This window comes from Rhipicephalus sanguineus, chromosome 6 (assembly GCF_013339695.2).
Source record: "Rhipicephalus sanguineus isolate Rsan-2018 chromosome 6, BIME_Rsan_1.4, whole genome shotgun sequence".
In the NCBI taxonomy this organism is placed as follows: domain Eukaryota; kingdom Metazoa; phylum Arthropoda; class Arachnida; order Ixodida; family Ixodidae; genus Rhipicephalus; species Rhipicephalus sanguineus.
The window spans coordinates 79,096,540-79,111,637 of record NC_051181.1 but is presented as its reverse complement, the minus strand read 5'-3'; the positions used below and the strand labels follow the sequence as shown (position 1 = coordinate 79,111,637).

The window sequence follows — 15,098 nt, the reverse complement described above, 5'->3', positions numbered from 1 at the left end:
GCGGAGAAGCGAGGTACCATCTGTAAGGCATCATGTGCACTTTGTTGATGCGACGGTTGATGACGATGAATTATGGCTGAGCCCTGTGTAATGGGTTGGCAGCTTTAAACGACCCACTAGTTACGTAACTCGCACTGTGTGACGCCCGGTCGTTATTTAACTCTCCCACCCTGCTTTATAACATAGGTTAACGTGAGAAAGAGAGAGAGGGGGGAATTAGCTTTATTGAGACCCTGAGGAAATGGAAATGGCCTTATGGACTTCCTTGGCAACCAATAGCAGTGCACTTGCGAAGACCCCACTGCCCTATAAATCATCATAATTTTTGTGAAGGGGAGCAGCCACTATGCAATTTTTCGTCATTCTGTGGAGAACCGTGGTACCGGCTAAACACCTGTAAGCAATTACGTGCACTTTGTTGATGCTGTGGCTGATGACGATGAAGAATTATGGCAGAGGCATTTGTAATGGCTTGGAAGCATTCAACAACCCACTCGTTACGCAATTCGCATTGTGTGACGCCTGGTTACAGAATTCGCGTTGTGTGACCCTTGGTTGTTGTTTTACTCTTCTACCACACTACATTACATATCTTAATGTGACTCCTTTCCGATATGAAGCCTGTATAGGGTGCTTTTGCAAACCAGTTTCAAGCACCGGCATGGGTCTGAGGTAGAATACTGGGCTCCCAGGTAGAGTGCACAGGTTCGAACCTCGTTCCATCCCGGATAGTTTTTCTTATTTAGTTATTTTTTTCCTCTTATTTCGCGCGATAGTGGTTACGGACACCGGCGGCGGCGGCGGACAATTACGGCGCCAAAAGCGGCCCTTGTGATCTCATAGCTTTCGCTGTAAAAAAATGGTAGTAAATTGAGACTGAAAGAATGCATGTAATGCCGCTGTTATGATAACGGATAGCCTACATTAGCCAACAACAGCAAACTCTAAACATACTAGCCAGTGCCAGTAGTGCGCGAGAGAGACATACTTTATTTAGTGACATTTGATTTTTGTCAGGTTCAGGCGGTGTCTGACGGCCACCTCTTCAGCCCTTTCCATTGCCCGGTGAAACTTGGCCCTCCCTAACGGAGAACCCGGCGCACGCCTGGTGAGAAGAAACAAGATTGAGGGGGGTAGAGATGCGGGCTTGTCCGTCTGTAATGCTTCTTGGATGTGGGTGCGAAAAGACAAGGACGAAAGGAAGAAAGACAGACACACTGGCGAGCACCAGTGTGTGTCAACGTTGGTATGTGTGTTTTTCTTCCCTTCGTCCTTGTCTTTTCGCGCAAACATCTAAGAAGCAAGATTGAGGAGAGTGCGTGCAGAGCACGTGCACAAGTGTTACGTTTTCCACATCCCGATGACATGCGAAGCAAGTTGTTTGACAAACTGGCAGATGCCTCAATGCATTTAGGCATCTGCCATCTGCCGACTCACTATTTGGAAGCCTAAATGATAGGCTACGCAAATACAAAAATAATGTGTACAAGGCGCCGCCCGATGGTCTCTTCCACGGTACTTCAGAAAGAGGAAGTGTCGGCCTCTCTTTATAACGCGAAACAGTTACTCTGGCCTTGAGCGCAAACAAAATTATTTTATTGAGGCGAAAGCCTTAAATGGCTCATCGACCGAAAAATCTGGCATCCGGTGGCGTCGTGCGCACGAACGATACCAAAAGTCTCGTTATTTTTAACACAGATGTAATGACGCCAATTGATTAGCAGGTCAAATCAGAGTAAATTCAAAGTAAATTTAAAGTGAATCAACGTACATTAAAGGGAATGAAGAGTGATTCAAGTGAATTAAGTGTGTCTCGCTTCTGCTGTGACCTCCTCAGCTATAAAGAACCCGATTCCCGATGGTACAAAAGTGCTCGGCACGACGCTGGCCCAAGGTCATTGACCAACCTCGGCCATAGGTCAGCTGCCGACGTCGGCCCACATTTGGGGATTGACACTGGCCTCAGGTTGGCCGATGTTATGGCCACCGACATTGGGCCGACCTAAATGGCCAACCTGGCCGATTGCCAGCCACTCTAGGGCCGCGTTTGGCCCTGTGAAAATATGCTCATGGCCAGGCGCCAGTCACTCTATATATAGTGCCAAGCTTGGGCCGGTGAAATGGCCAGTTGCCAGCCAATGCGGAACCACGCCTGGTCCGTTGTTTATTCGCGCATACGGTCACCTGTAAGCCACGTAGGACCCAGCTTGGCCGAGGAATAATTAGCCTTGATTTTTCGCGATGGCACATTTTCGTACATGCAACACTAGGAGGGAACCCCCGTCTTGCACAACGGTGTAAAGTCGGCAGACACAAGTACAAAATGCAGAAAATTCTTTTGACCATTTATTGAAAAACTTTACACATCAAAACAGTGCAGAAACACACAGTGAACTAAGATTGTCTGTATAGGAACACAAATGCAGTTCACCACATCCCCAGTACATGGACGTAAAATGGCACAAGAAAGTTTGCACAAGTTTATTGCACAAGAAGACTTGCGGCGCAGAAACTTTCACTTGATACACGTGAGCTCGCTGCCTAGCTGCCGCCTCTGCGTTCCGCCATCTGTTATGCAGTGTCAGGCAAGCAGATAAGCCCACCTCTTCAACAGCTCGCACACTTTGGTCGGGACTATCATGCTTTATTCGCGTCCCATATTTTCTTCACTTAGTGTAGTGTTCCAGCGTGTATTGCCACGATGATTTCGCGTTTGTGTCACGCAATTGTTATACGTTGTGTCTTTTCTTGCGTCGCGGCAGAGTGTGATTTGCCTGTGTTTAGTTTGAGTATTCCTTCGTGATCACTGATTTCGGGGCGCGTGATTTTATTTTGTTAAAGCGAGTGTATGTTTTTACGTTGTCTTGTATGTTTTACGTTTTACTTGTAGAATTACAAATGCAATTTTGACTAATTAATTGAACTAGTAGTTCAATTAGTTTAATTACTAGTTCAAAAGTAGGTTTAAAGTAGTTTAATTAGTAGTTCAAAAATAGTAGTGGCTTCTCCAGTGTACAAGGAGCAATATAAACTAGGTTTGTTTTTGCATAACGCTGTTCCTCTTTATTTTAAATCGTGCTGCGTGAAAGTTGTAGACAATTACTGTAACGTATAGGTAGACAAAAACACGCAACGCTGTGCTTATTTTACATCATGGAGTGGTTTATCATAGTTGCCCCGGCTTATTTATGGAATGGAAATGGCTTTAGTATAAGTAGCGTAGCTAACAGCGAGTTTACTGTATAGATAGTGAAAGATGTGGCAGCCATTATTGATGCTACCTACAATTAAACGCAATGCTGTCAAGCCGCAATCAAGCTGCGAACGCAGCAACCTTCTGTGACATATACTATGTAATGTCAAATAATGGTTCACGAGAACGGTATGAAGGTGGACCGATCCAGAAAAAGACAGTTATGACAGAAAAGATTAGAAGTCCGTCTGAGTATGAATGTTCCCGCCAGTGGTTTGAGAAATGTCAGCAGTTAGACCATATGTAGGACGGGTACTAACTATTGTGTGGTGTACGTTTCACACCTTCCGCAGCATTAATTGTTCGTTCTGTTACAGCTTCCAATTGCACTGCGCCATGTAATCTTTTAGTGCGAAAGCTTCTGTGGAAACTCTTCGCAAGGTCCCTTGAGATTGTTCAAGATATCGCAAATTCTTTGGTGAACTTGGAAACATATTTTTGTTTACAAATTCGACAAAAACAGTACAGACTATTGAACTAGGACGCGTAATGTATTCTATACGCGAAAAAATATTAAAACAATAAAACTGAATTACGAGGCTCGTTCGTAGTTATTCTGCAAGCGCGAATCGCTCAACTAACATAGCCGTTTGAAAATATTAAATCGCTATTATATATGACCTAAGCATTAATTTATCATGAGTCACATATGACCATAGACTAACTTGGAAGCCCTGAGCCTTCTGGCGGGCGCGAGGACATGACCACCAGCAACAGTGGCTATTGGGCTCGAAGCTCCGCCCCTTCAAAGGGGGTACCTCAACCACTTTTCCAAGTAATCGTCGAATGACCTCAGTATCGGAGTTTATTGCCTCAGGAATTGATTGCCGTAAGATTTCTAGAATCAGTCAAGAATGAACGGGATGTTTAGTGAGGAAGAGGAAGAAGAAGAGATTCCGCGTATGTTGTTGCTGTGCGCGCGATCTACCTTCGTGTTCTGACGGTGCTACCTCGAGTGTTTACGACGTCGCTGCATCATAATAAATCGACGTACGACATCTGGTGGAGGTGCCGGGTGGAGGTGCGACACGTGGATTTGTCGGACGCGTTGAGCACTTTCTTCTCTCGTTCCGACGAGTGCGTTGGAAGCTAAATAGGGAGGTATGACACGGGTGAAAGAACGGTAGCGCATCATGAAACGCGATCGCTCTCTCTCTCGTTGTGATTTCTGGGCGCGCTAGTGTTGCTATTGTGTAAATTTAGCACACTACTATATAGACCGCGGCGCCGGCACTTCATGGGGACACCTCGCGGCATGTGAAGAACATATATGATCCAAACGCCGCTCCTGGTTTCTGTTAGCTATCAGCCAAGCAGCAATCCGCTGTTTCACGCCATACAGCTGCAGCGCGTGCGCCCACCGAAGTGAGTGAGGACGGCACTTGAGAAAGTGGCAATTTCGCGCTCCTCTCTCCGCTTGTAAACTCTACGTGCCGCGCACGACCACAAAATTTGGCTTAACTGTTCACAGCATGCAGTGTAATTGCTGTTCGTAGAATGCGCTTTTCACGAAACCCGGCGAGTGGTTTAGGACTTGTTCCAACTCGCCCAACAAGCAACGTTGTTGGTTTAGGACCCCCTTAAAACGCAATCCTTTAGAGGCCCCTAGTGAAAATGTGCAACTGGGAATCCAACTGGTTTCAACTGGTTCCAGTTCAAATGGTTTAAGGAACACATTTCCAGTACCTAACTGGTTCCAGTTGCCAAATGGTCCCAGTTGCCTACTGGTTCCAGTTGCCTTCTGGTTCCAGTTGCCTTCTGGTTCCAGTTGCCTTCTGGTTCCTGTTGCCTACTGGTTCCAGTTGCCTTCTGGTTCCAGTTGCCTACTGGTTCCAGATGCCATCTGGGGGGCCAGTGGCTCTTACTGAGATCTCAATAAGAGCCAGTTGCCTGTTGCAAATGGTGTCTCATTAGGAACTACTGGCTAATGGTCTAAGCTGGTCCCAGTAAAAATCCAACCTGATACGGCTATTTATTTCCTGGGGCTCCAGTGCAAGATAAAAAAAACAACCTTGGATATTCATAAAATGTTTATTTTACAAACATTACACAGCACTCAAATTTTTTATTATTTTGCGGCAATCCTGAATTTTTTCCGTGAGATTCACGTGCCCGTGACCAATGGGAGAGCGTTGCTGCAAAATAAGAGGTAACATATGTTACATGCATGTCTCAGAATAGCCATATCAATGTAATAGATATACACAGCAGACCAACCTTCTAAAAATTCACACTACGAACACTATTCCAGAGATCATGCCGGATGTAATCCGATTTTTTTGAATCGCTTACCTCAGCGGCAAAAACATAAGAACTAAGGGCAGTATCTTTGGTTCCACTCAAATGCATGTACCTACAGATGCAACAGGTTCGGGAACATCCATTTGCAGTGCAAAATACGGGCCCCTTCGCGCTTTTTTTGTAAGTCGCAGACGGCGCTACAAATTTATTTATTTATTTATTTACAGGATACCTGCGTTGCCTCAAAGGCGTTATCGCAGGGGACACATCTGCAGGATCATATGTTACATGTTTTACAGTGAAAAGCAACAAAAATATATGAAACAAGGTTAACATCAAGATAAACAACGTGAAATGACTATAGGCGCGCGATCTCAGTGGTGCACCCGTTCAGCCATTATCCATTAGATGGGCATCGGATGGCTGCATCTACCACGTCTCTATTCTAAATAATCAGTTCCCATCACCATCCCTTGTTGAGCATGCCATTTAGCCGTTCTCTGTAGCTGTCAGTGAAGAGAGGGCGGTGACTTTAAAAGGGTTGATGGTTGGACTGGTTGGTATTTTGACATTATATTCAGTGTACATAGCGCGACGGAAAGGGGCAACTGCGCCCGTGTTCGTCTTTCTTTCTGTTGTCCTGCTCCGTTGCGCTATTTACGATGACTTAAATTTAGAACGGCCCTGAAAAGCGTTTTAACATATTTTGAATATGACATGAATATCGTTGGCAGTTTCGTGCTAACGGGTGCTCAATCACAATTTTATCGTTCATAAATGCCCAGAGGTACGCCTTTTAATTTTTATTACGTACAGTAACGTCATGTCATTGCTCTCTGAGCAGTACAACGCCGCAACACGTGGGGCCTTCGAAAGCCTATCGAATTTCTTCCGTCTTTTTTTTCGCATCAGTTCTTGATGTACTGGTCTTATTTCGAATCCTGCTTATTTGTTTCCACCATTTTAACCATCGGGTTTTTTTTTTTTTTTAATCTGAGCTTTGCGGACCAGGTATCTTGGTTTATTACGACTTGGACAAGGCTCCAGGCAGGCACCTATCCGCACGGTACACTACTCCACGTAATGTACCCCGGAAACTTCAGCAGGAACTGCACATACTGCCCGGGGCTGCTAACACATTATACCACAGGGCATGGGGATGCCAAAACAATCCAAATATCCCGCCCATAGACGAACAGAGGGTACAAGAAAATCTGGAAGACCAGTGGGAGGCGTTGCTGACGTCACTAAAACCTGAGGACCAGCTCCGGCTGGTAGACAGGGCTCAGACGCTGGCTGCAAGCCATAGCTAGAGAGTCACTCTAGCCATATGGCCACCTGGAATAAGGAAGTCACCCACCTCAGGGCAAAGAGAACGAGCGCCTGGTCGTAAAATAAAGTTTAATTCTCTATCGTGCCAGTTCGTTGGCGTGTTCAAGCACGCATCGCGTAAACATAAAAAAAAAATACAGCTTTGCAGCTGTTTTGCCCGAAAGAGGAGGCACTGAAAGCGATCGAGGTACTGGCCGGAATATTATTACAGACGGACCGTACGTTGGTTGACAAATTTCAATGAATATTCCCTTACTCACGATAAACACGAATGCAGGGTGTCAGGTACCCAAACAGAAGAGCCTGTCTATCGTGCAGTAGATCATGTGACTTTCATGACCACGAGACAGGAAGAACGTTGAAGACGCGTGCCTTATTTGCACTTCTTCGGAAAGTAGGACTTTACATATTTACGCGATAGCTGCTATCGCATTTTTTGGTTGGCCGCGCCACTGGGGCTGACGCGACACAAGTTTGCCACAAGTGCAGCATGTGCGTCTTCAGCGTTATTACGAACACTGCTATAGCGAATTATCGCTCATAGCAAACTAAATAGGAACTTTGGTTTGCCAACCTTCCCTTCAATGACATTTATATTGTTTGCATGACGAAACCGAAAACGCGAGCACCGCCACGGTATCGGCTATAACGAACAAATATTTGGTTTATGCGAGGATCAAAACTGGATAGCTAGCATCAACAGCAAAACAATTATTCACCACATTTAGTGTCACAACATTTTTTTTTATAAATGTGGCTGCAACGCTAAAATTTTCGTTAAAAATGTGCTGACATCCTCGTTCATAAAAATGCGAGCGCAGGCGTGTTTTCTCTGACAGACTTGGTTCTTTCGTAATTTCACCTTCTCGTATTTCGGTCTGCTTAGTTTGAAGCGCCACAAGGAGGCAGATAAGGATTACCTCGTTTATAATGAGTTTGGAGCCTAGGATAATTCCCTTTTCTATGCAGGATTATCGCGCGAGCCAGATTGCAGACTTATTAGTGCCGATTTCCATTTCTACTGTTACAATCAATATGGGATATAACGAACGAATTTATGGTCCCCATGCTGTTTCGTTATAACGAGGTCTCACTGTATTTCGATAGCATGCGCCAGCGCTCCAACCGTGAACACCTACGCGTTTTGTAACGAAATTACGGCTCCTTCAACCGGTGAACACAGGGGCCAAATATTCAAGGGGCCCCGCAACAATTTTGCAGCATGGTCAGAAAACGCTGCCGATCTGTAGTTGAGGTTCCTGAGAACACGCGAGCCAAACGTCATAGCGCAGCACGCGGCCTGGAATTTACAATTAATTCTAGAAGTCAGCTAGAAATCGCCTCCTCTCTCTACAAATGTTGTCATATGCCCAAGTGGCTGCGCCGTATACCCAAAGTCTACGGCCGTTGACTGATTTGAGCATGGCGAGCTGAACAGTTACTGCGGCCGCCGCGAGATGTCACCACGTGCCCGCGCGCTCGCGATCGCACTGAAAGCCGCGCGTCTGAAGAAAAAAATGAAGAGAAAGTGCTCAAGGTCATGACGCGCGCTGACAAAGGGACGCATCTTCTTGTCCCCTAGTTGTCCCCTCCCTGCGTAGCTTTCAGCGCGCTTGCTGATACGAAAGGAGAGAGAGATCGCTTGAAGCGCACGGCAAATCCCTGCAACTCCGCTCGTACTTGACGCATTCTAAAAAGGTTTGCGGCAGACGATTCGTGAGGCAATATGCCGTTTTAATGAATCCATTAGACGATTACTTGGGAAAGGGTTGCAGGACCCCTTTAAAGGAACAATAAAATGAAGCAATCAATTAGTTTACACAGATAAATTATGCTTTGAAGTTTGAAGTTTATTTCATTATTTTTATTGTACATGTATTTACACTTTTAGGGACCCAACAAAATTGTTAAAGGCTAATATTAATTTATCGGGTTTTGCGTGCCAAGACCACAATATGATTATGAGGCACAGCCGTATAGAGGATGGCTCTAGAAATTTCGGCCAGCTGGGGTTCTTTAACGTGCCACTAAAATAAAAGTACACAGGCCTCTAGCACAGGCGACCGCTGCGGCCGGTATTCGACCGCCGTGAGAAGCTTCAGGTCAGCAGCTAGCCGAGCACATCGCAACCACTGTAACACCACGGCGGCCCATTTCTTGAAAACCCTGCTGTCATTATTTCACCAGCATTGGTTTAGTAAGAGAACAGAAAATGAAGCTCGAAGTGTCATTTTTACACTTCGTGGCTAAATTTCTGCACATGGAATCTGTCAGCGTGACGTCAGAGATTTCAAAGTGTTATTTCGTAGTTTTGGTCATATTGGCTCGAAAACATTTCCTGAAACTTGGTACGTCAAGCTTTCGGCGTCCTGAGAGAAGAACAGACAAGTAGACGCCGTCAGAAACTATGACGTCACAGCGAATTAGTGCGGGAGCTTCAAGGTGGTGTCGCCACCTGCATTTTCTCTGCGTGCTTCACATCGCTTATTAAGAGCCTTAATTGTCGCGGCAAGAGCCGTGCTTTTCGCTTCAGAAGCGGCGTCTTCTCGTCTCACATCCGCTCCTCCTTTACATCGCGTCACAAATGCCGTGCACGAATACATGTAGAGGGCATCGTTCCCGAAGAGAAGAGCGGTGTATGTTGACGGGCGCGTTCTGAACGTGCCAAGACTTGATCAAATGTCCTTCCCGGATTTATTTCAGTATCTGTCACAACAATGCTCTCAAAATCGATTATATGCATACGCTTCTCAGCTAGCTCTGCAACAACGCTGCACCGTTTCCCTTTTCTCCGCCATGCATCGTCATTGGCAGGACTTTGTCTTGGGGTGTGCAAACCCGCGTTGCATCACGGCAGGGTGAGGGGGGAGCGCTGGTGTAGCTTGTGTGTGTGGGGGGGGGGGGGGGGGTCAAGTGCTGGTGTGGCTTGGGGAGGGCAAGTGCCCCTTTTGCACCACCCTGCCAACGCTCATGTTCTCTGCACGTCGTTCTTGTGTTGGCGTATTCTTTCACGAAAGCTCTTGTTTTAACCGGCAGGGCACTCTTCTTTCACCCAGCCAGCCAGATATCTGTCAAAATGTTTACACTCATTATAAATGCTGTATTTCATCTGCATAAACTCGACTTAATTCACACTCAGATTCGCCATAGTCTTTCCCTTCTGCTATAAATTGGTAGCACTTACAGTTCTACCAGAACGAGCTCCATCAGCATGGCTCGTAAAGAAACACATCGCAATGCTCTGGGGCATTATCCCCTTCAGGCGCGAATTATGATCGACTGTCTGCAAATGTGTCAAATTTGCAAAACATAATTCTAACAACATTAATCAGAACTAACAGACAAGAAAGCCAAGGAAAGGATGTTATTTGTAGTAATTATGATGTAAATGTGACGTAAAGAGGATGAAAAGACAACTTGATGCCGGCAGAGACTGTACCTGCAACCTTCGAATAACGCCTCTGATGCTCTACCACTGAGCTACGGTGGCGATTATTCTCCCATCTACTTTATGTGGTATAGATGTGCACTTAAACCTAGGAGTGTTAGTCAGCGCCGCTAGTAGCTATGACAGCGTGTGCAACACCCTTTTCCGGCTTGCTGGCATCATGAAGCATGTGCACACATAATGCATTTTGAAGCATACGCTCAAAATTCATTTGAAATTCGCTTTTGGTATCATTTAGAGCAAAGAAAAATGACACTTTTGACACTGGTCTTGGAACATGGCACGTCAACCAAGCTGTCAAATATTGCAGTGCCTTCACCAAAGTGGTCAGGTGCAGTCGTTCGCAGCACGTTGAGGCTAAGGAAAGACACAGTGGTTATGTATAAGGTTCATTTCATCCTATGTGCAACGTATCTTGCTCTTTCTTGGCCACTAATCCAAAGAACTGGCAAAAACAAGTTGCATCCACTTATGTGGACATAGCACCTCAAGGGGTTATGCAATTTATCGCAAATGCCACATTGAACACTCTAACTTCAAACTTTGCCAACAGATCACCAATAACCTGGAACTTCCTACTGCCAATGACAAACAAGTTGCGTAGTTTAGCTTACCAAGGACAAGCAAGTAAACATAATACGCACCACGTATAATGCGTACAAATACCTGAAAACCATAGTTCAATAATTATTTGCAGCAGTCTTCATTGGGTAAAATTCTAAAGTTTTGCTATAGGAACATATTCTTCAGATATATCCTATTTTCTCAAAGTGTTCTAAGAAAAGTCTTTGAACCAGCATAAAATTGCCATATACATACCATTTCGAGCACTTGCTAAAGCAATATTTTAAAAAGCATTATTTTACCTACACACACTTGACTCACCGATTTGCCGAAAACCTCCCCTTTGTTTTTGATTAGTTTGGTAAGTTTCATCCTCATTACACAGTCGTCCCATGACAACACTACAAGGTTTGCGCTACACGTAACACAATCAAAAGCAATGGAGTATTTGCATTCATAATTTATTACAAAGGTCACAACTGACCTACACACTTTGAACATTGCCCTCGGATGTCACCCATAAAACGTCCCTTTTCTTTTTGCCAAAATATAAACAGTGTGCCTTTTTTAGTTAGAGGGCATTCGGTATAGGACCTCTAAACAGGCACAAAAAGAGCAATTATCAATGTTCATTGAGCCCCCAATTGACAAACACTCTTAAAAATTTTCTTGTAAATCATTCCTCGCACCTCTATAGGTTCACCCCCTCTTTCATTATAATCGTTCCTTTTTTTTTATATGATCCCCTCTTTTGTTTTAAATATAAGCTTGATTAATGTCCTAGTACTTGTTTCAGGAAACCATGAAATCTGGCACATATTTTCTGGCACTTCTATTCAAAGTAAGATTTGCTGAACTATAACGCTGTAAAACTTTGATGTAGCGTGAAATGACACACAAACTTGAGAAGGCACATGAGGACAACACATGGCGCTGCATGGTGTCCTTATGTGCCTCCTCGTGTGCGTGTGTCGCTTAGCACTACATCGAAGTTGTTCAGATGATTTACCAACAGGCCCACATCGCAACCCTAGTCGACTGCTACAACACACTTTTTTTTTTCCTGCGTATGTCATGCATACAAGCAGAAGTGCACAATTGCTGCTGGCATTTTGCTTATGGCTCAGTACACCAGACAGCAAAACTCGTCACAAAAGCAATCGATACTGCTTGTCAGTGTAGTTCGCATCATAGAATCAGAGCACATGACGCCACACATTTTCAAACGTCTTTGTCTGTTTCTTTGTCTCGGAACAATGCAGCACTTGCCATTTTGCTGGCTTGTTGTGTATGGCTGCCAACTATGTTGATGTTCAAAATAGCAGGAACATGTCAGTCTGGGCACAGAACAAGAAGCTGGCATCTATTTGTCTGGTGAGATGAAGCCCCGAAGAAATATAGCACAACGGCAAGAAATCACAATGTCACCTATTTATTCTTCTTTTGTTTCCTAAAGCAATACACACGCTTCTGAGCAGCACTGCGCAACAACCCCGACGTGCGCAAAACAAAACACAAAGCACCCGCGATGAGCCGCTTTGCTTGGCAAACATATACAACCCTGGAGGCCTCTTCGGACGGAGACGAGAGGAGGCCTTAATACAGGAGGCTAGGAGTTTTCTGCCGTAGTCGTCACAACGGCGTAACACGTTTCCTAAAGAAAAAAAAAAGACAGCAATGACTTTGTCTTCGACTTTGTACAACAATCTAAAGCAGAGCCTGACTGAGCTTGGAGGAAAAACAAAGGACGGCATGCCCTAATTAATACATACAAAGTAGGCCATGGGAAAGACGGTTGGGAACAACTCACAAAACACAAAGGAAGGAATTGGGAATGTCACTTATATGTTACAGCAAGAGGAAAATAGGGGGCTCTGCCTAATTTTGTTGCATAGGATGTCTACTCTCTAGGGACTGGAGGAGGGTGGGGGGGGGGGGGGTATTTATAACAGAAGTGGTCTAAACAAGCACAGCATTTACAAGGAGTGCGTGCAAAACACTGCAATGTTTTTCGAGCGTCCTTCTCTTTCATTTGTCGGTGTCCCACGCATATCAGCCTGTCATTGCAGCTTGGTGCAGAGCAGGCTGGACAATAGGAGCCAAGACTGGCCCTGGAAAAGCAAAATTACGACGGGGCAATCAATAGATACTAGTACGACGACAAACGGGCGGAGAAAACGTCCCTGTCAATCCCCTAAGAGGACAGCAGCCAGTCCTTTTTTCTTTTTTCCTCCTCTCTTTCTCTCTTTGTACAGTGGCCTAGAAGGGAGGAAGGGGTAGGGTCCAGCAAATAATACAGGCGAGGCCAGTGTTGAGGTTGGTGGTGGGCACTATTGTTCCACTCTCGCGAGGCCTTTCTAACGAACGCGCGGCACTGCATCTCGTCAGCCGGGTGGCTCGCAGCTGGTAGTCGAAGGCGCCAGCACGTGCACTTGTGTGGCTCGGCTCCAATTGTACACCTGGCCGGGCAGGAATGGCTCCAGCTTGGCGGTACCCTGCGCACTGCTGCCTTCGGATCCTGTGCAAGAGGGACAATGCGTGGAAGAGCAGCCTTACGTGCTGTTGCTTTAAACCAAATTTGAAGTTGACAGCATTACAGCAAAATGATGGGTGTACTAATCACGCAAAATCAATCAGGTGCACCAGGGTTGCTATTTTGCAGCAATGCCTTCTGCTCAAATCTATTACATCCTCATCATCCACCCCTGAAGGCCAACTGATTCCACTGTAACATGAGCAGACCATTGCTATGACCACCGACAAGGAGTGAAAAGTGCGAAAATAAAAGGCATTACCGCAGAAAAAAATTAGGGCAGCTTGCACTAGTGGTGCAAGGCTGGAATAACTGCGGAGCTTCTGGTCGACCTAGATTACTATCACGATTTTAATTAGCAAGGTCTTAATTAGCATAGTCTTAATTAGGAAAGGTTATCTCTCTCTCTCTCTCTCTCTCTGTTCCTGTCTATTTCTTTCTCTCCTTTCGCTTCCATTTACTTGTTCTGTGCTTCTCTTTTGTTTTGTTCAGAAGGCACATGCATTGAAGAAATGCCTATATTGCCAATCCATCGTGTCCATCTCAATGTGTGTGCTGGCCACAGGCATTCTTATCCGCCAAATTACTAGGCGACACAGAAAAATGTGCTATAACTATCCCCATTTCTCCAATGCATGTTGCCAAGAGCAAACAGTCGTTATGTATAGTCAATCCTAAGAGAAAGAAGAAAGCACGCATCGGCCTAGTTATTGCGTTGCATGAGCTAGGTGCAGCCTAGTTTCCTGGTCAACTTACGAAAACTTAAAACAGCTTCGCTGTTCAAAAGCATCACTAAAATTATGTAATAAAATTGGGCTAGTAGAATGTGGTTTGTGATAAAGATTAAACACAGCGCAAACATCAGTACAATGAAGTAAAGGAATGACACGAGCACTCACATTATACGTTGCTTTTAGTGTCCCTGGGTGTGCACCATGTTATACTCTGTACTTTGGAACATTACAAAACAGAGGCCCAAGGCGCTACTACATAATGGTTCTGTTTCAATGCTACTAATGTTCACGCTGCCTCAGTTGTCTAAACAGTGGCCTGCCTACTTTACCACCAGCACTGCTCAGCTGTGAATAGTGGATGACAAGAAAGATGTGCATAGAATGGGGAATAGCAATACTTACAATGTACAGATTAGCAAAATAAAAAAGAAGGAAAAAGCACATAGCAGGCCATAACAGCAGAACCACAGCGCTGTGATTAACAACAAAGCTTATTCCTCTGCTTGTTCTTAAAGGGGTCATGAACCACTTTTCCAAGTAATGATCTAATGGCCTCAGTATCGGAGTGTACTGCCTCCTGAATCGATTGCCGCAAAAATTTCTCGAATCCGTCAAGAATCAGCGGAGTTACGGGGGTTTGGCGCACGCTCCCAGCGCTTTCTCTCTTTTCTCGTGCCGGCGAGCGCACTGGAAGCTAGACAGGGAGGGATGGCATGGGGGAAAGAAGTTACGCCAGCGCGCGTCATGAAACGCGATCGCTCTCCCGCTGTGATTCGCTTGCGTGAGTGCGGCTACCGTGTACTGAGGAGTGCGGCGCCGGCAAGTGGCGGCACCCCGTGGCAAGAAGCGCATCTGATCCGAACGCCGCTCTCGATTTACGTCGGCTATCGGCCAATAAGCATGCTATGTCTCTTGCGACGTACAGCGGACAGACGCCCCGCCCACCGACGAGAGTGAGAACCGGCCTCTGTTTGAAAAGAGGGTGCCTGGGGA

The 15,098-nt window shown here is 45.5% G+C and overlaps 1 protein-coding gene across 1 annotated transcript in view; it reads right to left on the bottom strand.

Annotated features, from left to right (window-relative positions):
• Window positions 1-12,252: 12,252 nt before the first annotated feature.
• LOC119395930 (trafficking protein particle complex subunit 10) overlaps window positions 12,253-15,098 on the bottom strand; it is a 91,013-nt gene continuing 88,167 nt past the window's right edge. The window contains exon 23 of the mRNA XM_037662962.2: window positions 12,253-13,356. Within this exon, the coding sequence (XP_037518890.1) occupies window positions 13,223-13,356 (134 nt within the window). The 3' untranslated portion in view covers window positions 12,253-13,222. The remainder of the gene's footprint in view (window positions 13,357-15,098) is intronic.